This window comes from Amblyomma maculatum, chromosome 11 (genome assembly GCF_055883805.1).
Source record: "Amblyomma maculatum isolate TAMU_Amacu chromosome 11, ASM5588380v1, whole genome shotgun sequence".
In the NCBI taxonomy this organism is placed as follows: domain Eukaryota; kingdom Metazoa; phylum Arthropoda; class Arachnida; order Ixodida; family Ixodidae; genus Amblyomma; species Amblyomma maculatum.
Window position 1 is genome coordinate 31,257,484 of NC_139354.1, and position 25,041 is coordinate 31,282,524.

Sequence of the window (25,041 nt, forward strand, 5' to 3'; positions counted from 1 at the left end):
AACCAACATACCATCAGAAGATCACTAGATGAACGTTTTGAAGTTTATAAACCTTATAGACATAAAAAAGTCTCTATAAAAAGTAATAAATTATTCTGCAGAAACGGCATATTGAAGTTTGCTTTTTAAACATTTGCTCCCTATTCACAGAAATGGATCATATCAAATCACTGAAATTAACAGTGGAGAAAGGGATTTATTTACTACCAAAAAAGCCCCTGTTAAAGGGTATGATATTACACAAGTGGCACTGGAATGAGCAATAACTACATTTTATAAAATTTTCTTCATATTAATGAGCAAATTCATTCTATTGAAGGGGGGAAAAAAGTTTAGGAACAGCTTTTTTTTTTTTTTTTTTTTTTTTTTGCTGTAAACTGATTAATGATGTTCATTCCACTTCTGTAACATAAACGCGCCTTTCCTGACTGCTAACCTTACTATTCTGCTACAAGCCTTATGTGAAAATAGGCAAACGTGTAAAAAAAAATTAAAATAAATTTTGCACTGATTTTTCTCAATTTTGTGCTCTTATATCTAGTTTTGCTTATTGGTTGTGCTAGCTTTCGTTTATGTAGATTTGATCATACCAATGGTACAGAATATATGTTACTTTTATACTTTTTTAAAGACTTACCTGACCTTAATTTAAGCTACATTTTTTACTGTGAGCCCACTATAAATAGATTCCGTATTTAATTTTGCAAACGCGCAGCCCTAATTTAGGAATGTACGCGAATAAAACTAGCTAATACCTGTACGTGTTCTGCGCGCTGGTACCCGTCGACGTTCATTGCCATATATACAGAAATTTCGGATCACGAGCGCGAGAAGTAAAACAATGAACAAATACTTACTTTTCATGAATCAGGGTGGAGAGACACTTCTGTCTGAAACGAGACTCGCAAGCTCGCGCTCGAATTCCTTGAGAGCATCATCTCTGTCCAGGTACCCGGTCCACTGACTATCCACTTTCTTCACATATTTTAGGTACTTCCTCACTATTTCTTCTTCATCGCGAAGTTCTTCTATGGGAGATGATGCGATAGGCGCCGCATCCCCCAAGTTATACATGGCTGAGCAGGGCGCTGCAGCCACTCTCTGGCTTCGCACGCAGGTTTGGGATTCAGCTTCAATTTTAGCGCGAAAGTAGATGCGTTATGTGCGAAATCGCTTTGCGCATGCGTATAACAACAAAACGAGAACCGGTAAGGCCTCGTACTTTTAATAAATCAGTTTGTTACATAAAAAAAAAAGCTACTTGAAAATTTGTGTAGTTATTTGTAAATAACTCCACCTAAATTTTGTTTTGCAACGTTTTTGTTTACTGCGTTGGAAACTATCGCGTTTTCTTTCAAGTAGCGCGACCAGCGCGACATTCATCAAAAGCATGATCAAAAGCTTCCAGTCGGCTTCCGTTCCGCTAGTGTTGCATTTCCCGCGAAATTCTAGAACTGTACGCGTGTGGTGTTGGTACGCATGACTTGGATAACTTGGACTTGGAGTGACCTCGAAGTCGAGTGTGTTTTTTATACCCCTCATCAACAGCAGAAAGTGAAGCTTTGGATAGTATAGGCAATGAAATCAAGATGTCTTCAACCACATGTGAGCGCACTGCTCTGTCACTTGCCGGCGGTGTAGCCACGCAAGTACGGCGTTGGCTAGCTCAGCAGTTGAAGATGGGCCAGACCACGGCAGCAACCCGCAAGTATGCTCATCGATATATGCTGTCATGCTCGTTTCTATTGCGAAAGCAATACTGCGCCATGTCTAACCGCTCGTCGATGTACGCGTGCCGGTCCGTGTACTACGTGTCCGTGGTCCCCTAGCAGGGAGCTGCTAACTTGGGTCTCTCGTTTCACATGGGACGGTCATGTCAGAATCAGCCTGCCAGGACCCTGACATTCACCTTACCCCACTAAGGCACGTTCATACGGCTTGGTTAAAGCGTGGCGTTATATGTGGGCTGGGGAAGACGAAAAAGAGAAGGCTCGGTCACCCGCAGCTAATGCTTTCGCTCAATATTTGGTTCAGCAGCGTTGAACCCTTCTATTTTTTTTTTTTTTTTTTATGCCGTGTAGCAAGTCTGATGCGCTGAAATCGGCGGCTCAGTCGGGGTGTTATGACAAGTTCGAGGGTAAATACTTCTACGTTGAGTAGGTAACAGTATTTCAGCAAGACTGCCGGTGGTGTGCGGCGATGCTGGCTTTCTTTTATTATCCAGTCTTGTAAATGTGCGAGCCTATTTGGCAAAAGGGCCCGATCTGAGGACTTACATGCAAATGTTGGTTTATTAAATATGAAATGCTGTTTTAGCAGGAATATATAATAATATCGTGTTGCACTCGGCTCCATCATATTTTTTTCATTGCGAGTGATTTGCATGGTTTTATTGACTGCTGTAGTACATTGGTCAGTTTCTGCGGCCTATTGTCACTTCTGCAGTATTTTTTTTAAATCATTTCTTGCTAGTCTCACTCATAGGGCTGCAACTTCAGTGCTCATGAGTAAAAAACAAAACAAGCCTTGTGGCAACGAAATCATTTACTGTGTTAAAAGAAATGAGTGTGGTATTGAAGTGGCATTGGAAGTGAAAATAGACGTGGTTGAAACATTTAATGTGCGCTAAGATGTCCTTGAGTGACTTTCAAGTCAAGGCAAGAGTAGTGAAAGAGGGTCTGGTGCAGTAGTGAGGTGAGGAAGTTTACTGGGAACAGGGCAACCATGAGTTTTGCAAAAGAAAAGCAATTGGGTTTTGAAAGATATCTTACAACCCTCAGGTTGTAATGTCAGCTGTTTGAATCCTTTTGGTTTGCTGAAATCAGTCAGTGCAGTAAACTTTATTCTGCTGTAAGGCACACAGCTGAGGAAGTGCTGCTCCGTTGGCTCCAAACTGCTTTCCCTGCTCTATTCTGCTCCAAAGTGCAATATTGCTCCAGAATTGCTCTGAATTGGCTGCTTGTTTTGCCATCACATTTAGCAGGCCAAGTTTTTGCCGCACGGTGGGCCATTAATGGTACTGACTACAAAAATGCAATTCAATGCGATTAAATAAGGTAATTGTTGTGAGCAGCGCAGCATATTAAGATGGCAGGACATCGGTGGCAGAGGTATAACACGTCTCGTGGTGGGCCTAATACATATAAAATTTTCATAAGCTAGAAAAGCATGGAGCACAACGAGCACAATGTTTGTTCACAAGTAAATTTAAAATGAGCCACCAGCAATTTAAGAGAATTAATTGTGGAAAAATGCTCTGTGCACATTAGGTAGCAGCTTCTCCCAGCCTTTCGAATGGATGGTGGTGAGAGAACGAGAGCAGTGAATGAAGTAGACACCGTGAAGTACCACGAGCCATTACAAAACTTATTTCGCTACAAACATCTACACGAGTTCATTGCTCAAACACATGAGTCACTGTCAGAAGGCAGTCAAGCTGTTCTTCAGTGCGTTCCATTCTCCCTGAAGGTGCCACTGACCAGTGCACCAGAGGCATGCGCGAGCTTCTGCATTAGGAGGAGCGACGTTTCACGGCACTGGCTTACGTGACCCAAAAGGCCCCAAGTGAGCCTGGGGTCCATCTGTTGCAACGTCTCAGTGGAGCGCTTCATGCACATGTGAATGTTACCTAGAGGTGGGCAAAGGGGCTCTTTAGTGAGCGGCTTAGAATAGCTGAGCTCACTGAAGGAGCCGGCTCATTTGAACGGCTCACCTAAATCGGTTTCGCTCAGAAGCAAGCAGTGGTCTATTGGAGAGAGATTAGGGTTCTATCTCTTTCGTTCACTGATCCACGCCGTTCGACCGCCCTGAACTCAACGAAAGTGTGGAAATATTTGTCTCCATTCTATCCCCCTTCATGGTGACTAGAAAATCCTGGTAAACAGCAGCATCAATGTTTTTAGATGCCATTCTTGCTTTTTAAGTCCACTATTTTTTTCTGGAGGTGCACCCATAGTGACTATATATATATATATATATATATAGTCGCTATGGGTGCACCTCCAGAAAAAAATACATATATATATACATATATACATATATATATATATATATATATATATATAATGTAGTGAATTATAAATATAGAGAAAACTGATTAACTGGTTCGAGGTCCCTCTTTTATTCCCGGGGACAATGTATTCAGGAGCCTGAAGCATAATGTGTATGCATTTTTTTTTTTAATGCAGTGTGCGCTTTGTACTCGAATCTGGGTTAGTCCATTTTCTCTTTTCTAGATTGCGCTTTTTGGCACTGCCCCTTTTTTTTGTTTTCTCTAGCTGATTTGTTTTTCGTATATTCTTATAACCCTGTTCAACTTTGTGGCAGTTTTTCTCAAGGTCCACGGCTCTAAGCACCCCGGCTTCTCCCGTTGCTTCCTGTCTACCTGGTAGCAGGTTTCTTCCCTGGTCCCCTGACTCAAACTTGTTCAACTTTCCTGCTTTTGCCGCCACATACACATGTTGATCGTATTTAAATAATTCATTCATTTTTTGCCTACTTTAAGCTACATCATTGCTATTCATGCTGTGAAGTGTGGTTTTAATTGTTCAAGGCATCTGTTTCCCGTTTAGAGTACACGACGGGCTGCAGTCGGTGCTGTTTGTTCGAGGCCGAACAGGATTTTTTTTTTTTTTGCTGCTGGGCTGGCTGTAGACTACATTCGCTTTGTAATGCAGCTTGAGAAAACTACGCATAGCAAGCATGGAAAGCAAAACAAAAGACGCACATAATCGGCGGCGACCACCCGAAACATACACGCAGCATTGCGGCTGCCAGGTCACTGGCGCAGAGCCTCTACATGACAGCGAAGCAGCCGACTGCTCTTTGACCTACAGCAGCTGACTGTGCAGAGGACCGTACAGACTGCAGACTTTTGTTTTTCTTTATATGCCGGCTCGATCCACCCATGCCTGCCCACTGGAGTTGCTTTCTCTTACTGCTAATCGAATGCGCTGACGTCGCAGCAAGCAGAAGATCCCCACTCTGGCAGAACGGTTCCTGACGGCTCATTGAACGACGGCTGTCCAAAAGAACCGTCGCTCACGGTTCCTGACGGCTCACCGAATGAACGGCTCTCCAAAAGAACCACTGCTGACAGTTCCTGACCGCTCACTGAGCTGTGGCTCTCCAAAGGAGCGGCCGCTCAGTGAGCCACCACTCATTCTCACTCTTTTGAAAGAGCGGCTCAAAAGACAGCCGAAGGCGAGGGTATGCGAAGGGTTGTTTGGAAGAAGGGCGGGAGCACGGAGTAGGATAGACAGGAGTGCCGACTCCGCTCTTTGGAAGGGCGAAATTTTGCTATGTCGGAGAAAGCTTGGTGGCGGATCTGATAGATGGCGCTAGTATTTATCACACTCTGCTGAAGCATGCCGCCGCCACGCCTCCGCTCCGGCTGTTCCGTGCTGCCGCCGCGTCTGTCTTCTTCTTCTCGGTGCACTTGCGTATCGCCTGCATCCTTGTGGGAATATGTATTGCCTGCATCGCTGTGAGGAATATATCCCTTGAAATCGTGTCTGCATCTTCGAGCTGCACTGAGGTGTCACCTGCTGCCTGCCTCATCGCTGGCATATATCTCTTTCAGCCCCGTTGCGCTCACCTGCTTCATACAGCTCACCTGCCGCGTCCCGCTGACTCCTTCTTATTTGCGAAGATCTCCATGTAGACAGCGCGTTTCACGTCTCTGTGTTTTCTCTTGCATCCTGTGATCCTGAGGATGAAAGTGTGAGTATTACAATTAGAAAAACGGTCCGCGATGTTAAGTTCAGTCTCCGGCGCCTGCACATGGACGAACTGAGGCCGAAGTTGGTGGTTTTGGATAAATTTGGGCCACCTAGGGCTCTTGAATACGCATTGACATTCCACAGCGCATGCATAATCAGCATGTTTATTACATTTCTGCAGCTCAACGTTGTAGATGCACCATCGGTGGCATGCTTGTAGTTGATAGGGCCTTGTCGTCAGGATTGTGCACTACAAGCTTCATTTCAAGTTTTCTCCTGATTCGAAGCACTCAACAGCTTTCGGTTCTTGATTTTTCTGAAATACGGTAGAAATTGCGCCCTTGACTAGGTGAGCCCGTTTTTCTTCATTAAGGCATACATTTCCTCTATAGCTGCTGTAGTATTTTAGAGAAAGAAATTCATCCGTGAAATGCCGCGCCCTGTGCTTTTGAGGTAATTCCTAGCCAATCTGCGGAATGTTCTGCTTCCACTGCTCGAAAAGCTTTGAATCAGTTGGTGGCCGAAACAAGGGGACGTTTTCGCTTCCTTTGTCGTACCCTGAATTACATCCAACGACGAAACACTTCATCGCCTACCCTACCATCCGCATATAAAAAAAGAAGCAGTGCACAGTATGCGCTCCTCACACGTATGTCGTGCCGTGTGCCGTTCCGTCTGTGTACTGGTGATCTCGCTGCGTGGTTTGTCGTCTGCACGCTCCTGTCGACTCATTCTTAAGGGAATACGCAGACGACAAAAAAAAACAAAACACTGGCGGAGCTTTATATCTTAGTTTTATCTTAAAGAAAGATACAGGTTGGTGATGACCACGATTCCACTTGTGCGTTTTTCTGCTAGCAGACGACGCAGAAAGCTACCCCTCCGTCTGCTCTCTGTCTGTTGTACGTGACACTCGCGCAGTCGCCTGGATCGAGCTTGGGGGCATTTCGTTTCGCAACACTTTTGAGAGGTGGCGTGCATATTTGTCTCTTTCTGCGAGGAGGATTGGATAGGAGGAAAGCGTGACCGAAGCCACGTTGGCGAAGAAAGGGGAGCGGAGAGAGAGAGTACAGTGCGAAGCTGAGCACCGGACGCGGGCTCGGTGTTTGTGCAGCAAAATTGGCCTACGCCGAATACATTGCAGCACGCCAGAGTCGGCGCTCCTGTTTTATCTTACTCCGTGGGCGGGAGGCATGGCCTCTGAGATCACCCCCGCGCCTGCGTTTCTCTCACGTGGGCGCGGGGGTAATCTCGAAGGCCATGTGGGAGGGCAGTTGCTTTCTCGCATCGCTAATAGATGGTGCTGTAGTTGCACCGAGGAGAAGATTGGCTCCCAAGGAACCATTCAACACGAATTGGACTACTGATTGAGAGCTGGCTCACCAAAAGAGCCGCCCGCTCACTTTTAGTGAGCCGCCGCTCACCCGCTTTTTTGAGAGCCGCTCAAGACATCCGGCTCGCTGCTGAGCAATCCATCTCTAATATTACCTGTGTGAGTTTGAGGGGTTCCTGAGTGCTTGTGTGTGTGTGAGCTGCAAAGGAAAGAGGTGGCTGAGTATAGAGGCAGGTGACAGAATGGTAAAATAAGCTGTTATTTTGCCTTTGCCACTGGCGAATAAGTACTGCCTCTATGCATGTGGGAGGCAAAAGAAGCGCTTTAAGTTTTGTGTTTCTCCGAAACAAGGTAAGTTATTGCATGTTGACAAGTGTCGCAAGCAAGGGGATGAGTGAAAGAGACTTCATGGTATTTCATAAACAGTCGCTTATCAGGTAATTTTTTTTGCTAGGTATTCTGGAACGTAGATGGGAAAACAGTTTAATCCTGTGTCTGGTTCTTTTAAACAGGATGTTTCAGTGGAGAATTCAATGTGCTGCTGTGTACGTTGCTTTTCTGGCATTTGTGTGCTGTTATTTCCTGTGGGAAAATAACCTGGCAGCATAACTTTTCATGCCTGTGAGTAACTTGCAGTGTTAATGGAGTATGGACACCAAATATTGGTGACTTTATTCTTGTAAATGGTACATAATGCATTCCTGTGTATGGATCTCCACGCTGTTTTTGCCATCAATGGTGAAGTAACTTTTATTGAATTTTCTCACCAGTTCCGGTTTTGATTCCAGCAGCTGAAAGATGGCTGCAACATCACAATCATGTCTCGTTCACACAGTATGAAAAACAGCAATATTCGCCGCGAGGTCGACCTGGAGGTGGCGCCACCGTTGCTCCGATAGTGTGAACCGGCAGCCAGCGGCGCTCACAGAAACACATGCCGTGTAGGTCTGCTTCCAAGTTTATGCTGCGTTTGTTGGAGAAGAAAATGTGTATTCTGCAATGCATTAGTGATTTACTGTTTTGTGTCCAATATTGCAGAAAAAAAGTGGGTTTGACCAATGCTGTGGAAAAAAAGCGCATATTTTAAGAAAACAAGGCACGCAACTACCCGTCCTTTAGATTTACTGGCGTCGTTTTGCACGCATTTTGCGTTTTACTACGCTCATGGGCCTGGTATTTTTGTTGTGTACCGCTTGCCTTATGACAGCTTTTTTTTTTTCTTATTGCCTTTTCACCAGTGTGCACGTGTCAGGTACGAGTTTTAGACGGGCAAATTTAGTGTCAAGCCCACACAGGTGCAAGGTTCATGTTCTGACCTCCAGTACATTAGAATGAATTACGACACAGCCTGGTTCATTATATCTTATTTGACTTGAGGATTACGCTGGTTAAATGTAGCACTGACGGCTTATTGCCTGGCGGGTCGCGGTAGACTGAATGCACATCAACTCTGGGAAGACCAACTATGCAGGCACAATTGTTCTACAAAAATGAGTTTACACCGGAAATCTCGCTGCACAATAAAACTGACTGCCACATGTACAGCACTGAGTGGATTGAGTTTTCAGAGTTTACAGCAAGGCGAATGCTTCTTGCAGCCAATGTCAGAGAATTTGTAGTGTAGCAGTGTGCCAATGCCTAAAATATTTTCGAAAACCTAGGCATATAAGAGTTTTCTGATGTTTGTGATGTTGGTAAATTAACAGTTAATGATGTTTTTACAATGCCAATAAATTTCACTGTGCGAGAGATGTTTTACACACTTGACAAAACTTCGGACCACCATTGATTAATTCTAACATTAAAATGCAAGCTACAAATCGGTCGCTGCGAAGACATCGTAAAAACACTGGGAATGTTGCTGTCATGTTTTGGCAAAGAATTTTAAAAGGCTGAAGGTTTCTTTATCGCTATAATTATTGAGCAGTGATTCAACCTTATACAAAGCAAAATATTAGTGTGGCTTGCAAAACAGGTGCCAGATTTAAAACTGTCTAAAAAAAATGGAGTTCAACTTATCATGCACCTATAAAGATGTATTTATTCTCGAGCCAAACACCGATAGTTAAGCCTTTATGATGCTATTTTACTCCCCTTGACAGAAACATCGACTTTTGCTAGGTAGACAGCACTAACCTGGACGAAAAGGGATTTTAATGGGCTACCAGTGAAGTACAATGATCTAGGTGTATGTAATTAGTGTAACAATTAGATGCTGGAAAGGTATGTTTCTGAAATGTTGTGACATCGGCTATGACGGGTCATGGATGACGTGGCGGCCTTCGGTATCGTTGACCACCTGAGGTTGGCTAACGTGCAGTCAAATCCCATAGCAGAGGAGCGCTTTGCGAAATGGCCGCGTTTGAACCCACTGTTCTCGAACTCGGTAGTTGAGTACCCCACCACTAAGGCACTGCTACAAAGGTATAACAGCAAAAAAAAAAAAAAAAGGAATTATTGTAAGGTACTCAAACAACTCAATCAAGCATACAGAAGACACAGAGTGGCCTATTCAAACTGCATTCTGCTATGCAACAGTCTGTGTACGCATGCTTCAGTAGCTATGGTATTCCAAACAGAAATGGGAATATACGATTTTTGAGTGTTTGCATTAAGTGGCAGTGAACTGTTTTGCTTTGACACGGTGCCTATAGGCACCGTGCAGAAACCCAGGGGGCAGCACTCGCGGTGAACAGGCAGCGCCACGAGTGAGGCACCGTGCAGAAACCCAGGGGGCAGCACTCGCGGTGAACAGGCAGCGCCACGAGTGAGCGCCGGAACAGTTTGATAGGGAGATGCGCGGCCGCCTGGGCAGGGTGCGCGCTTGAAAAAGGCGGCCTGCGCAGCGAAATGGTAGCAGTTTCAGCCAGCTCGAGCGACGTAGCGAAGCACAAACAATGCGAGAGCCACACGACACAAGACCCAGAGACAAGGACGAGCCCTGGCAGCCCGCTGGACGTTTATTTCTAGGCTGGAAACATGCGAAACGGAAGACGACAGGAGAAGCGCGTGCAGTTGAAAAAGGCCGAACAAAAAACGAAGGGGGTGGGAGGGTGGGGGGAGTAAAAAACACGGTAAAAATGTAGAAAAATACAAAAAACATTTGTGGCGAATGCCCCTCCTCCCAAGTGTGGTACAGCTTCACAGGCCAGCTTGAACGCCCCAAGCTGGGGTGGGTGAGAAAAAAAAGAAAGCTGTGGGGAATCGAGCGGCCGAGAAGGACGGAACGAGTATGGGAGAAGAATAGGAATGAATGAAGCTGTAGTCAAAGAAGAGAAAAAAGCCTAAAAAAAAGCGACAAGCCTGAAAACCTAAGAACGCGATTACCCCTGCCTAAAAATGCCGCAGGCACTTATATTAGGCAGACGGATTTCGAAGAGCTTTAGCTGTTTTCTGGTGAGGCGGTTGCCACTTTTCTTGACGATAAAGGAAAAGATGGCAGATGGCACGCGGTCACTGATACAGCGACACAGCTATATGAGAAAGGAAACTCCCTTACAGCACTGCAGAAACGATCTGCAGAATTGTAGCATGCTTAATTTTCTTTTTCGTCGAAAGAACGTCCTGCCTCATCCCGACTTGAATGCTTGTTTTCTTTCGTTTTTTTTTTTTTGGACGATCCTTAATGCCTCATTAATGGTACTTTCAAGTCCTCTATCACAAAATTAAGTTTTGACAGGGGAAGGTAACAGGTGGCAGCCAGCCGCTCGACAACTTGTATGGAGAGAGATGGCATGTAATGCATGCAAGATCTGTTCAAAGCGTCCATGAATAAGTAAAAAATAAAAATAAATAACATTTATGTTTTTTACTTAATTTTTGCTACAGTCTCGATTGAGCAGTATCGCATGAGAAACAGCTCATCATTCGAGGTTCAACAGCTCAGTAGACATCGAAATGTCATTAACACAAGTAAATGAATAAAGTGTATAGAATGGCATCTCCTGAATCACATCTACAGAGGAGGGCGAAGCGGACAGCGAAGGAAACGAAAAAAAGGAACGAGCTGAGAGAGAGGAAAAAAATGTAAGCAAGCAAGCAAGCAAAAAAAAAAAGTTGCCAAGGTAAATTCGCGAAACTAATGCGCAAGACATAGTAAATGCGCCATTAAAACGCTCCATTGCTGTTGATTACTCTCTGCATTGTACTGGTGCTTATACAAGCTATCGTAGACAGGGAAATATAGACCACAGGACAGCATAAATAAAAATTGTGCAATCAACAACTGCATCCACGGGCGCGGCCCACTGGGCGCGCACGGCGGTCGCAGTAGTGCTGATGCCTATGAGTTGCCCAATTTCTTTAAATATTTTTTTTTTTGCGGGTTGAGAAAGGATGTTAATGCAGGTGAAGGTATAGTGTGTCCTCTTTCGGGAAAAATGCTTCCCGGTAAATCTGGACGCGGCAATACCCGGGCATGATTGCCGGCTCACTGCTCGTTGGAAGGCAGCGATTCGCACTTAGCGTTGCTTCGCTTCGTAAAGCTTATTCGGTGACGCGAAAAATATTTTATCAGGCCAGTGAAAATGTGTGCAACAGCAGCAATACAAGGACTACAACCTAGCAATTCATTTGTAACCATAGAATGCCGCGAATCGAAAGAATGAACGGCGAATGCGCCCCACGCACAGCAGATCCGCCGCGTCTCCGCTGCACGGCCGGGCGCACGTCTCCCTACCAAAATGTTCTTCCCGCCGCGAGGGGTGCGCGCGTCGTATCGCGAGTTACTCCTGCACGGTGCCTATAATGACAGCATCGCTTCATATGAGACTCCACGCGTAAAAGAATCTCAAGCGCTGAAAACCGACTGGTGATGTCCTTATCCAGTACGATATACTCGATACGGGCAAGTATTTTTTTAAAATAGGGCGTGGGATTATAACCTGTTCACATTTATTTTGCGAGAGGCAGATAGGTAAGCATAAGCACGCCAGAACTGGGAAACAAACAAAAAACATGCTTGTACACGTCGCATGCGCGTACGTATATCACTATAGGGTTCGCCACAAGGTGGCGACTCTGCTTGATCTCGAGGCCAATAGTCACTTACTGTTCTCTTTATATGTCATAGTTTCTTATTCTTATCCAGAGGGAAAGCTGGGGGCGCTGCACTTTAGCCACCGTGGACGCTTTAGGCATCATGAGCCGGTGTGCCACTTGCTGGTGTGAAACAGTAGTATTTTTCCATTAATAAGCTTTCTCATCATGATCATCATCATCACGAGGCGCGAACGTAAGCACAAAAGCTATAGTAGCGAAGACTCAAACGCAGACGACTCCAATAAAAGGTCTTTGTTTTCTGAAATGCTACTAAAAAACTCTCTAAAGTGATTTAGCAACCATATATATATATTTTAAAAGTTTTTTTTTTTTGTTAGTGTGCCTATTAGGTGCAAAATATTGGTTTCTGTGCTGCTGAATACTTAGCCATTAGGAGAGAGAGCCATCGCTTATTTTGGATAAGGTGTACACTTACACGCTGTTTTGCTTGCTTTTTGCAATTTATAGGCACAATATTGAATGTTAGGGCATTTTTTATTGCAGAACAACGTTTATCTTTGGATTATTTTTGGCCACAAGTTGTTCTGCAGTCAGTAGCTCTCCCCCTCATCATGCTTCGGGCACCCATGGTGGCTGAACTGGTCGTCGGGAAGCTCCATGCAAGCTCCCATAGACGGTGGCACAGCTTTCCCTCTAGGTAAGATTAAGAAACTGTGCTTTAGGTAAAACCTTTTCTTGAGGCAGGCTGACTTTAACTTTGTAGTGACTTCTAATGACACGGGAACGATTATATCACCGCTTTTCTTTTCATCCCTCATTTGACTTTGATGTCACAGCCACAGCTTGGCTTTTGAAACCGAAACATGTGAGAAAAGAAATTCGAATATTATTATTCAGCTGTTAGGGGCGACTATCATGTGGTGATCCGTTTACAGTAATGTCTGGCGTGTCACCACAAAGGATAAAGAATGAGCTAAATAATTAGGCATTTGTACTCTTTTAAGTGTTCCTTTAAGGTTCTCAGACAGCACATTTATTTTCTTTATTGTAATCAAATGTCTTTTACAGTGCAGCTTCTAGGTGCTCGTTCCAGCCTTAAGCCTGCTGCTGTTGCCTTCGGTGTCGACCTAACCAGATGGCATCCTGGGCCACCCTGTCACTGTTGGCACTGGCTAACCTGGGATGCAAGATTCTGGTCGCCTTTCCGCAACCTGGCAAGGTCACCCAGAACACAGATGGCGTGAATGGTTTGGTGAATGGCAGCATAAGGACACTGAGGGTCATGTCATTTTATCACATTATACATTTAAAGGCAAAGCTTAGGTGTACCCAAGATAGGGTGCTCCGGTAGGACTCCCAATTTCAAGTGGTACAAGCCAGTCTAGGGCACAATGTTCTGCTTAGCCTCGGGCAACCTTCTTGGTCATATGAAGCATTGATGTCTCAGACAGCTTTGTGAATGGCACTATATGGATCCTGAGGGACCCCCTTCAAGCTATCGCATCCTGCCCTTAAATAGGCGGGTTTTGTTGCACGGACACAGTGTGCAACAATCTTTGTTGCACATTAAGTAAAATAATCATCAGGCGAAGCAAGAAACAAGTAGAAAAAGAAAAAAAACAAGTAGGTTTGAGCTACCATTTTTTGTGTACAGAAACAGCCTAAACAGCACTGTCATCAACATGATGTCAATGTATGTAGCGTCAGATCACAAGAACGGGGACACCATCTTGTCATTTGTTACTTACGCCTACAGCACAGCTAAGCGTGGAGGGACCGGATATTCGCCTTTTTTCCGTCTTTACGCACGCTTACCAGCAGCTTTCCTGGATACAATTCTTTCATTCTCCTTGCATGATGACCCATCCATGTTGCAACACCTCTGTCTTGCTAAAGAGGCGCGTTGCTTTGCTCGTTTGCGAACCATTTCCTCCCAAGATCGTGCAAGGGTTGGATATGACGCAGCTCATGCTGCAGTCACGAGCCCGAAGAATCTGTTTAGCTTTGGATGCCACTGCTACGCTGTGGACTGTATCAAAAGTTCCTGTGGTGATACGCTGTACGCTTTGTTTTAAGTCAGTTTAGCAAAGTAACCTATGTTATAGCTAAAGTGACATCGACGAATCGCTGCTCTCAGAAGATGCAGCTGGCTCAGGTGGCACGGTTAAAGCATTGCTATTATAGATCTAGTTGAGTCGCTTGAGGATAAGCTTCGTCTGCCCCAGGGACAACTGCGCTGCGCCACGCGGCACTGTGCGTGAAGTAGAGGAGGTTAAAGCGCATGGACTGGGATGAGGACAAGCCTTGCTCTGACTGTACCTTGCATTCATGCATTCCCCGCTTACGTTGTAAATTATAAACCCACCCCCGTAACAAAATGTTGCGCCACCAAACCATCAAAAAGTAGCACGTTTATTTTGCTGCTCTCACTCGTTTTCATCAGATTTGTTTGATCTGCCACCAGCTGTCGCTATTCGATTTGAAGCTGTTTGAATTGCAGTATAATTTGTCTTTATGAAATTTTCCCAGTTTGCTTCTAGGCATTACTGCCCAACCCGGACCACTTCAGGACCGAGACTATACTGTCCTTGGATGCATGCATGCATCCGATGCATGCAACGAATGCATGCTTTTTGCTTGCGCTGCTCATTACGAGGCCACCAGGTTTTCTGTGGTGTGAAAAGCTGTGCTCAGATTTTGCATTAATAAGTATCGTAATTGTTTAGTGTCACCTTTTTTAATGCTTTCTTTGCCTAGCACAGTGTTCTAAATTATCATAAATTGAGTAGGTATTGCTAAACATAAATGACACGGGTTTAGAAAATGGTTAATGCACTGAAAAACGTCGAAATGGAAGAAAGATATCGTGCAAGCACTTATTCCTTGTTCTTCATTCACTTCAATGAGAACAACCTTATGACTGTGCCTCATAGAGAGGTGGAATGCTTGTACCAGTTGCATCATTTTGATGTTCTATATCTCTACCCAAGTTTCACCACAATGCCCTGACTGTCCACAGAAGTTTGCAGTCGTACTTGTAGTTTCTTACGTTTAAGAAATTAAAAAAAAAGTAAGCGTAAAAAACTATGGTCTCACTAGATTTGACAAAATAAATAACGGCCGCATTTGCTATATTCAGTTTCAATGGTGGCAAATTCAATCCAAGTGCGTAAAAAAAAAATTAATGCAGCAAAAAAAAAAAGGAAACCATGGGCGTGCTGTTGATGCCGAGAGGGAATGGCTTGTAGTCTGTGACACGAGTGGTTTCAATGTAGACAGATTTGACAGGTGCTGCAAACTAACGCTGTGCACTTAGGCTGGCATATCTGCTGCCAAAATCGTCGGTGTGCCACATGCTTTTAATGCACATGTCATGTGTTTTTTGTGCTGATCTTCCAAGTTGCCCCCTATCTTGGGTCATTTATGCACCACAAAATTGCTTATGCTATCTCATCGATAGATTCGTATCCCGTCATCAGATAGTATAGCAAAGGCATTCATTACAGCTGCTATGTTTGTGCTAATGTAATGTGAAGAGGCACATGTAATGTTTGCTTTGGGCGCCGGCCAGTTAGAAAACATGCATGAGCCTTAGATTTGGAATTCTGTAATGCCGCGACAGAGCCCAAGACTGCCAGAAATAACAATTACGGCTTCTTCAACAGCCAGATACTTTGCGGACGAGATATATAACTTAAAGGGCCACTGTCCGCACTTCGGTCGAAAATATTTTCTTCCCCCGTGACTGTGAGGCTTCGCCCTGAGAACGCAAGACCAAAAAAATTGTTTTTGAAGAGAGTAATTAATAACGCAGTTACAGCCACCACAATCACCTGATTCTGTCTTGTTTCTTTCCTCCCGTTCCCTCGCAAAGGATTTTCACTCTCTTGCCTGGTCGTCTAGCCTCCGCGAGCCAAAATCCCCATCCTCCTCCACGCTTGGTGAGAGGTGGGACGTGACACTCTGCGTGCGTGAAAAACGCGCCGCTGCATTCATTGCATTCAGACGTGGCGAGGGTAAAGCGAGCAGCAGCGAGCGGTGGACAAGAATTATTGGTGTACGCCCATCCTTCACCCGTCAGTCAGCGAGACGGACCATTGGACGTCATTTTCTAGTCCTACGTCAGCCTTGCGGCTCGACAGCCCAGTGCAGAGAACGGGGAAGCTGGTTTCCTGAAAGAGAGGCTGAGAGAGCTTTAATTTGTAGCTCTGCTTCTTTGTGGCGCGCATATCACTGTAGCATTTTTTAGACTATCTCCGGTACCTGATCGAAGCATTGGGCTCCTTTGCTTAAAACATCATACCCTCGAAAAGCTAGGCGCCCTGTGCTGTACGATGTCAGTGCACGTTAAAGAACCACAGGTGGTCGAAATTTCTTGAGTCCCCTACTACGGCGCCTCTCATAGCCTGAGTCGCTTTGGGACGATAAACCCCATAATCAAATCAAAGCCAAACTCGGCTTGCTCATGTGAGGTGGAAAGTTGGGACAGGTTGTGCTTAAGCATGGGACAGATATTCGGCCGCATGGACACAGTTCGCCACTTGCGCCATATAGAGCGTGACAGATGATGCCGACATTGGCAATGTGCGGGTCATGCACTGCCATGACCTGACCATACTTCCAAAGTTCCTGGGGGCTGAGGCAGGCACGTTACTCATATGTCATGCAGGCATCTTCGTGCATCTCGGTTAAAAAAGTGCTTTATACTTTGTGAGGTGGCTGCTTGCGACTGGTGGCTGGATAACATAGGTTTGGATCATATGCACTTAGAAAAGTGTGTGATATATAGGTACAAATTAGTACTTTTATAAAAGGTGAGCGACAACTACATTTACCTAAACAAGGAACTGTAAAACGAGCGGCAAATGGGATTCATCAACCAGTATTGTGTCAAACTCTTGCAGGTGGACGTTAAGCATCACCCATAATTTGAATTGCTTTTTGAATCTTTGTGGTACTTGTAGGAAGTTGTGGATCCGACCCACTGTCACCATTCTTCACCATGTCACATGACGAGTGCAGCTGCCAATGCACCTGCACATTTAACCATGTCACATATTCTCATGATGTCATACATCCTGGTGATCGATCAGTGCTCAGGCCTGTCACCTACCAGAGTGTCTGCCAGCCGTGGCAGTTGACACTGTTTATATTTCATTCAATTTCAATTGTCTGCAGTTCATTGCTTTGTTTGTTTCTGGCTATTAGCGTGTGAATTTATGACACCACTCTCTCTTTGCCTTGGCTAACAGGCAGCTGTCATTTTCACTTATACAGTCCCTTCTAGTGATAACACAGTAATAGTATACAGTGCACTCTCGTTAAACGGAACCTCAAGGGACCGGGAAAATATGTTCCGTTTATCAGGAGTTTCGTTTACCGAGATAATGGGTTCAGCATTGCGCATTCAGCTTCCGCGGTCCTGACACGACAGGCAGGCACGCAGTTTGCGATTTCCGCGGAAGTGAATCCTAAAATGCAAAATTTCGGTAATAAGGAGAACAGTATACAATGGGCAAGAACTTTACTGCACAAAGTACACAGCGAACATTTTTTTTTTTTCTCATAGTACAGGAATATTAAAAAAAAAAAAAAGTCAACAGACCGTTTACTCTTCTGCTGGTAGGGTAGTGGGAACTGCGATTTAATTTAATGGCTGCTGAAAAATGATTTTCGGGCAGCCGTCTTGCTTTCCACTCTCCGCATGCCGTCGTATCGGCAGCGGCAGCTTCTCCTGAAATGGCACGGAACACACCATTCCGGTCTTTGAACCTAGTCAGCCACCCGTCGCTGCATGAAAAGCCCTCAATGCCGAGCTGGAGAGCGAATTCTTCTCCTTTAGTACGAATGAGTGGTCCGCTGATGGGGATGTTTTCGCTGCGGGCCCTTCGCAGCCAAAGCACGAGGCACTTCTCCAGATCCTCGTGGTCAGCTGCTCATAATCTTTTTCGCTGGGGACCAAAGCGTGACATTTCGAATGCCGCCCGCAGCTTGTCCTTGTCTTAAAGGATTCTCGTCAGGCTGCTCTTCGGGACGCTGTACTTCGTCGCAAGCGCCGTTTTAGTAAAGCGACCACTCTCGAAGTCATTGATGATATCCATCTTCTTTTCCAGTGCAAGCGCATTGTGCTGTCGTTTCTGCGTAGCCATCGGATCCTGACTTTGCGACGAAATGTCGCTACGACACCGAACAAAGGTTCAAAGGTTCGCTGCCTGGTAGCGCGTGCACACGAGGTCAGCTAGATTCAGTATCTCTCCGTTACTACTAGCAGACCAATGCATCCAGAGAGCACTACCCTTCCACAGGCCTTGGGGTTCGCCACTGAAGACAGCGCAGTGACGGCATCTTTTCCAAAGAGCGTCTGCGTCAGTGATGGTGGATGACTATACAATCTAGCCCAAGAAATGCTGCGGTTGACAGTGTGGACTGCAATGAGGCTGTCCCGCAGAGCGTGCTGTGACCAGTGCCGCCAGTCTAACCAACCTATCCTTCCTTTCCCCCTCCCTCGTTCCTCCTCTGTTTTCTATTCGTATTCTCCCCCCCCCCCCCCCCCCCCCTTTTTTTCCTTTCAAACAACGGCTAGGGTGCATTTTTGCGCCCACCCGATGCAAAGGGGACAGCCACATCATCATCAGACGACTCTTAGTGGCAATCGGTGGTAATATTGGTGGCGCGATGATCATGGGAGGAAAAAAAAATTCAAATTTTTAATGCCCAATGTTGGGGGTGAAAGCATTACGCGAGTGTGAGCATTATGCATGTAAATACGGTAAGCCAGTCTGATGGCATAGAAATAACCTTGCTATAAACCTGTTGCATTGGCACAGTGGTTAGAGTGCTCTACTGCTAAGCCTGAGAACCTTGATCTGTCTTGGTTGCAGCATCAGCATTTTAATTAAGGCACAACACAATGCACTGCTATGCTATGTGATGTGAGTGCACACTCAAAAACCTGGGAGGGCGACATTGTCCAGAGCCCTCCACTGTGGTGTCCCTCCTAGCCGGAGACACTTTTGTGTGACTAACACTAAACGTCATAAAATCAACCTGGCAATGTATAGCGAGGATATCTAGTATAACAATAAGAAGGCACACAACATGTCATGGTAAGCCATGTTTTTCTCAGAACATCCTGCACTTTGATGCTTGCAAAAGTTCTATCATTGTAGCAGCGTTTCCCGATAACAGCTGTTTTTAAACAGGCGAATAGGTATCGCTCAGCGGGAAGGACTTGCCATTTCTCATGCAGTTTCTACCGCAGCAGCATCATCTGCACTCTCACTTGCAAAATAAAAACTGACCACATCTAAACATCTGAAAAGCCCTTTATACCAAGTCTTATCCTTATGGTCACTGTGGTACCTGAAAAAGGGGCCTTACAAATGTTCACAGTCATTAAGCTTATCCACGTGATGAGCGAAATAGTTACGAAAGGTGTGAAGCAGCACTGCATGCTGTTGCCTTGCACTTACAAGCATGTTCAGTATTAGAGAGCAATACACTGTTCCATGACAGAGTGACCAAGAAAACATGCCACATGCATGCTTCAATTTTTAGAGGAAAAAACATTGTGTACAGAAAGTGTGATCAGAAAATGACCTCTTTAGCATTCAAGAAAAAAAATCTTGTCTCCAGCGGGAATCGAACCACAATCTCTCCGATCTCCAGCTGAGCATTCTAAACTTTAGTCTGCATCGCAATTGTGAGAAACATAATTCTCCTTGTTTAATGACAAGCCTGCCGTCTCATGTAGGAGGAGCCAGTGTGCCTCGACGAAGGATATATGAGGGTGTGTGCTCGAATAGTTTTCATGGACACTGTAGCTATCGGGCACGTGATGTACGCTAAGCGAACTCCCGTCTGAAACGAGTGGTTGGTCCCAATAAGCATCAGAAACAATAGACAAGTGGTAGTGGAGGATTCCTCAATCTCCGACAATGAGGAGTTAAAACCAGCCCCAAAGGCTTTAGAATTTCTGAACATATCAGCGGTACAAAGCTTTTATATGCTTCAAAGCTACCAGAGCCATTGGTTCTTATGCACTGCTGTTACAGGTTGGCAGACCAGCTTTGCCTCTTGGCTGCTAAATGTCATATGAGGTTTGTTTGTTATCTGCTTTACTCCGATAAGTGGTTAGAGACCTCAGCTGCTGAACCCAAGGATGTAAATCAGTAACTACATCTGTTTCCACTTTTTGATGGAGACAAAGTGTAGTGCACCCCTGTAATATGAGGTGTCGGTGCACTTAAAGAATTCACGGAGTTGAAATTTCTGGAGCCTTTTTTTACAGCGTGTCTCATTGCCTGGGTCGCTTGTAGATGTCAAACTCTGTAAACCAAGTAATGAATGATTACTGTCTTCGTCTTGAACTAGTTAATGTCCCCTTTTCAATCCTAACTAATCTTTCCTTCAAGGACACCAATGCACCATGAATTACAATTCTTGAGAATTTAAAGTGCATGTGCTATTGATTTTGGCACTGGGAGTTATTCACTTAGGGTATTTCATTCTGTCTTACCTTACAGGCACCTGAACAAGCATCGTCAAGGCAGCTTGTACAAGCCAGTAGCGGAAGAACCTTTTGAAACATCTGCCAGTGTTCCTGAACTGATTTACTTATTTTTATTTTAGTTTTGTATTGCGTGAAATATGGAGGAAGTGTTTTCTGATGTATTTCATATTTGACTTTTTGTCTGTGCACACTTAAGCTTTATGCTGTAGAAACTGCAGGATTTTTTGTGCATGTTCTTGGTGAAAAAAAATTACGCTGGTGCATTTGGCAGTTCCTATATGCCAAACATATTTTCTGTAAAATCTGTGACCTTGCTTTATGTGCTTCATTACCTCTGATTTGAGCAGCTGGCTTCCTTTTTGTAGCATCTTTTGTTTCATGTAGTCTCCTTTCAGTGCTGTATAACTTATCACTTATGTTTTTCTGACATGTCAGATTCCCTGTTGTGCTGCTTATGCATTTGGTTTTTTGACTGAGTGCATCTTTATATATTTATATTTGATATCACTGGATTTGCTTTCTGCTATATAGCTAAGTCAATTTAAAGCCATCTATGTCTGCAAACCTCAGATTTTGCCATGAGTTCCTTGGTAAAACGTAGCTTTCGTAGCTGTTCCATGCAGCAGTTTGCATTAGTAATATGGTTTACTATTTCTTCAAGCAACTACAAACAAAATCCTCTAAATATTACACAGGACGCAGTACAGATCTCGTAAGCAGATGCCTGTTTATCACCTTGGATAATTCCATAATTACAGGCAATACATTAATCAATAGAGATCGGATATCTTTATTACATCCGTACAATGTTGCTGTTGGCTTACCCACTCCCTTCTGAAAAATTTACTTCCCATGTTCAGGACATTTAACCTTTTTTTTTGTGACTCCTAAACTTAGTTTTGATTCAAAGGCCCCATTGTCATGAAGGCGTAGTTGCCATAAATGCATGGGTCAAGGTGCACAATTTTTTATTTCAAGTATGCTTTACTCAATCTAACTATTTGTGGTGGTAACTAAACGTTGGCACCCCTGTAGGACAACCAGTGTTAAAAATTTTGCCGAAAGTGGAGTCACTTGTATGGTTAACTGATTGACTCCGGTGCTGTACATTTTTGTGTGAAGGTTGCGGTTCTAGGACCAAGGGAACTGATGGGATATGCAGTATTTGATTGGAAATGTGTTTTTTATGATGCAGGTTTTGTCACCGCACATTACAACCATGGGCCACCTCCTGGGGAAAGTTCACTTATGGAACAGCATCCTGCACCACACTGCATAGCAAGCCCTCAAGGTGACATGGAAAATATGCAAGATGAAGACACAGGCCACCAGAAAAACTTGCTGGGTGAAGACGCAGGCCACCAGCAAAATGTGAAGGTTGAAGACACAGGCCACCAGCAAAATGTGCAGGGTGAAGACACAGGCCACCAGCAAAATTTGCAGGGTGAAGACACAGGCCACCAGCAAAATTTGAAGGTTGAAGACACAGGCCACCAGCAAAATGTGCAGGATGAAGACACAGGCCACCAGCAAAATTTGCAGGGTGAAGACACAGGCCACCAGCAATACCAGTGCAGTCACTGTAAAAAAACCTTTTCACGGAAGAGTGGCCTGTATTTGCACCTTCGCGTCCACACTGGTAAGCGTCCCTATCAGTGCAAGTTCTGCAAGAGGTGCTTTTCACGGTCATCGAATCTGATTCGACACCTTCGCTGCCACACTGGAGAGCGTCCTTACCGGTGTGACCACTGTGGGAAGGCATTTTCAGCGAAAAGCGTCTTGGATGCACATGTCAACACACACACGGGCGTGAGGCCATACCAGTGTGAGCTGTGCCCCATGGCCTTCAAACAACGTGTCCACCTCACAGTGCATGTACGGTCTCACAAGGGCGAGAAACGATTTCGGTGTAGCTTGTGTGCAAGGGCATTTGTTGATAAGCGAAGTTTCCTTCGTCATGAAAAGAAGGAACACTGATGTGGCTCTGCTATTCCATAATATTCTTGTACATTTTGATAATGCTACCTGTGACAAGTGTTTGATTTTTCTATGTATGTGTTCATATTTGCACTGTACTTGATATGTTGACCACTTTTATGTTTGAAATGACATTTGCATGTCTCTCAAGCAAACTGGCATAGTCATTCTGTAGGTAGTTTTTAGACCTGATATCGCATGTGTGTACTAAAAGTTTCCGATTCTGTATTGGGGTTTAAAATTATGGAACTTTATAATGGCAATTTATGTTCAGCTTTACTGATTCTTCAAGGGTACACTGGGGTCAAATTCTTGTTGACCTCTGTCAATAGATCAAGACTTTCAAACCTTATAGGCTTCTCTCATAGGAGCTTTATTATTACTTAGAATGGTAAAAAAATGCAGCTACTGATTCTTTGCAAACTGTATGATGTCAGAGTAGTTTTGATGCGGAATCTTCACTACGCTAACGAGCTCGAGCCTTCATAATCGGTGTCGGTAGGGTCAGTGGCAGGCGGTAGTTGACAGCTGGCATAGCCGAGCACTAACTGGCCGTAGGGTTGTTTGACATTGTTTGGCAAGACCTGCCATCTCGGGTCGCCCTTTCTTACAAGGGGTGTGGTATCAAAATCAGCCTGCCGGAACCTTTGCATTCACATCACCCCTAGAACACGCAGGCACGTCTATATGGCTTGCTTAAAGTAAGACTTTAATGTCGGCTGGTAGCTTACACTTTCATGTCCTACCCGTAAAGGCTGAGCTTGAGCGTGACAACACTCTCTGCGCTCTACAGGCGAGGGGAACAAAAGCCTCTGCGCCGCTGGTGCGGTCGCCCGGTGACGCAACGTGGGAGTACACTTCCCATTTTTCACCGTGGCTAAAGCGAAATTTTCTCAACAATGGTGACAATTATCACCGCCGGCGTGCCACGCGGCCCGGCTGGTTGCAATTCCAGCAAAGTCGATCATTCACCTGCCGTGCGGTCGGGGGATTCGTGTTTCACGAAGCAGTTGAGGATGTCTTTCCCTCTCTCCATGCAGCGTCGAGCCGAGCTCGACGCTGCTGCTCGAACGCGTAGGGGTCAAGAGCACGAGGAATAGCGGAGCCTTTCTCTGGCCTGTCTTGCCCTACCGTCTTTACGTATGCGCCGCGGAGTCTTGGCCTCAGACCCAGGCGCATTATGGCTCTAGTGATTCAGCTGGCCTAAGGGGTGGCTGGTAGCGCAATTCTGCGAGTAAATTGGCTTGCATTACCTTCGCTTCCTGTGCTAGGGCCTCGAGGTTTGCAAAATCATGTTCCCATAAATACGGTTTGAAGTGCGGATGGTACTGCTTGATCACGTGCGCAACCTGATCCTGGTCGGATGCCGCGGGATCTGCCCTCTTGTAGAGCTCCTGAATTGCGCGTACATACTCGAGGAGGCTCTCCTCTGGGTGCTGTGTGCGCAACGCGAGCTCCTCAAGCATCCGGCGCTCTTAATCGGGCGGCAAGAACTCTGCGGGAAACTATCTGTGAAGCCTGCCATCGATTGGAAGGCCGGCTGGCAGCGTTGCCAACGCACCGCGCTCTCAACAAGTGCTACGGGAATAATCTGCGCTAGCACCATGTCATCCGGGGAACCCAGTGCCGTCTGATAATCCTCGAGTTCTTGCAAGAACTCATGGACTGACCTCACGGCCGTGTAGCCGGAAAAGGAGGGGATCTCTACATTTATCCGCAGACACGAGACTCTCTGCAGCTGCGGCCAGGCTGGCGCTACCCACCGAACCGAGCTCACTGGTTAACACCGACAGCACTTCGGTCATCTGCCTCATCAGTGCGACCTCATCGATAACCTGCGCAGGCTCTACCGTGTCCCTTACCTCACTTCCGGATGCACTGCCATCCAAAGCGGCAACCCTATCTGGCACATCCCTTCTTGGCGGCATTCCCACTCAACAACTAAGGCTGGCCGGAAGGCGCAGAACAGCTGCTCGCGCACGACTACCAGCTAGCCTGCGCCAGGAGGCTAGTAATAAAGGCTAATCGCGGCGACAACACTGTAAAACTAGCATATGCACGCATGTCTATGCACAAAAAAAAGAATTTGCATCTCTATCTACAAATATACAAACAAAACAACTCAAAACCAAGTAAGCACTATTACACTGCATTCCAGCTGTTAAGCCCATACTCAAAATGGCGTCGCGCTGTGAGCCTTGCCGTGTGCTCCCACGACGGCAGAGAAATCGTCCACTTGGGTGCTAATTGAGCTCCAGTTGGGCGCCATTTTGTGGACGATTCCTCTGCCCGAGGGAGACACAAGACAACGCACAGCGGGCTATGAAACAAACATCTTTATCTTACAGAGGGTAGGCAGGTCCGTCCATGCAGATGCCGGGGTCGGGGTTGTCGTCGGGAGAGCAGCCAGGGAGCGGGCAGCAGGAAACCAAAGAGCCAGCAATGCCTCGTTTTATAATGTGCCCGAGCGGGGACCAGTTTCCCCTCGGCAGTTGGGT

The 25,041-nt window shown here is 45.5% G+C and overlaps 1 protein-coding gene across 1 annotated transcript; it reads left to right on the forward strand.

The window, feature by feature from the left end:
- The first annotated feature begins 1,409 nt into the window (after positions 1-1,409).
- LOC146173372 (uncharacterized) lies at positions 1,410-25,041 on the forward strand. The gene is made up of 2 exons (XM_084583363.1): positions 1,410-1,708; positions 21,762-25,041. Exon 2 carries the CDS (start codon positions 21,815-21,817, stop codon positions 22,541-22,543), a length of 729 nt encoding a protein of 242 aa, XP_084439489.1. The 5' UTR covers positions 1,410-1,708; positions 21,762-21,814; the 3' UTR covers positions 22,544-25,041.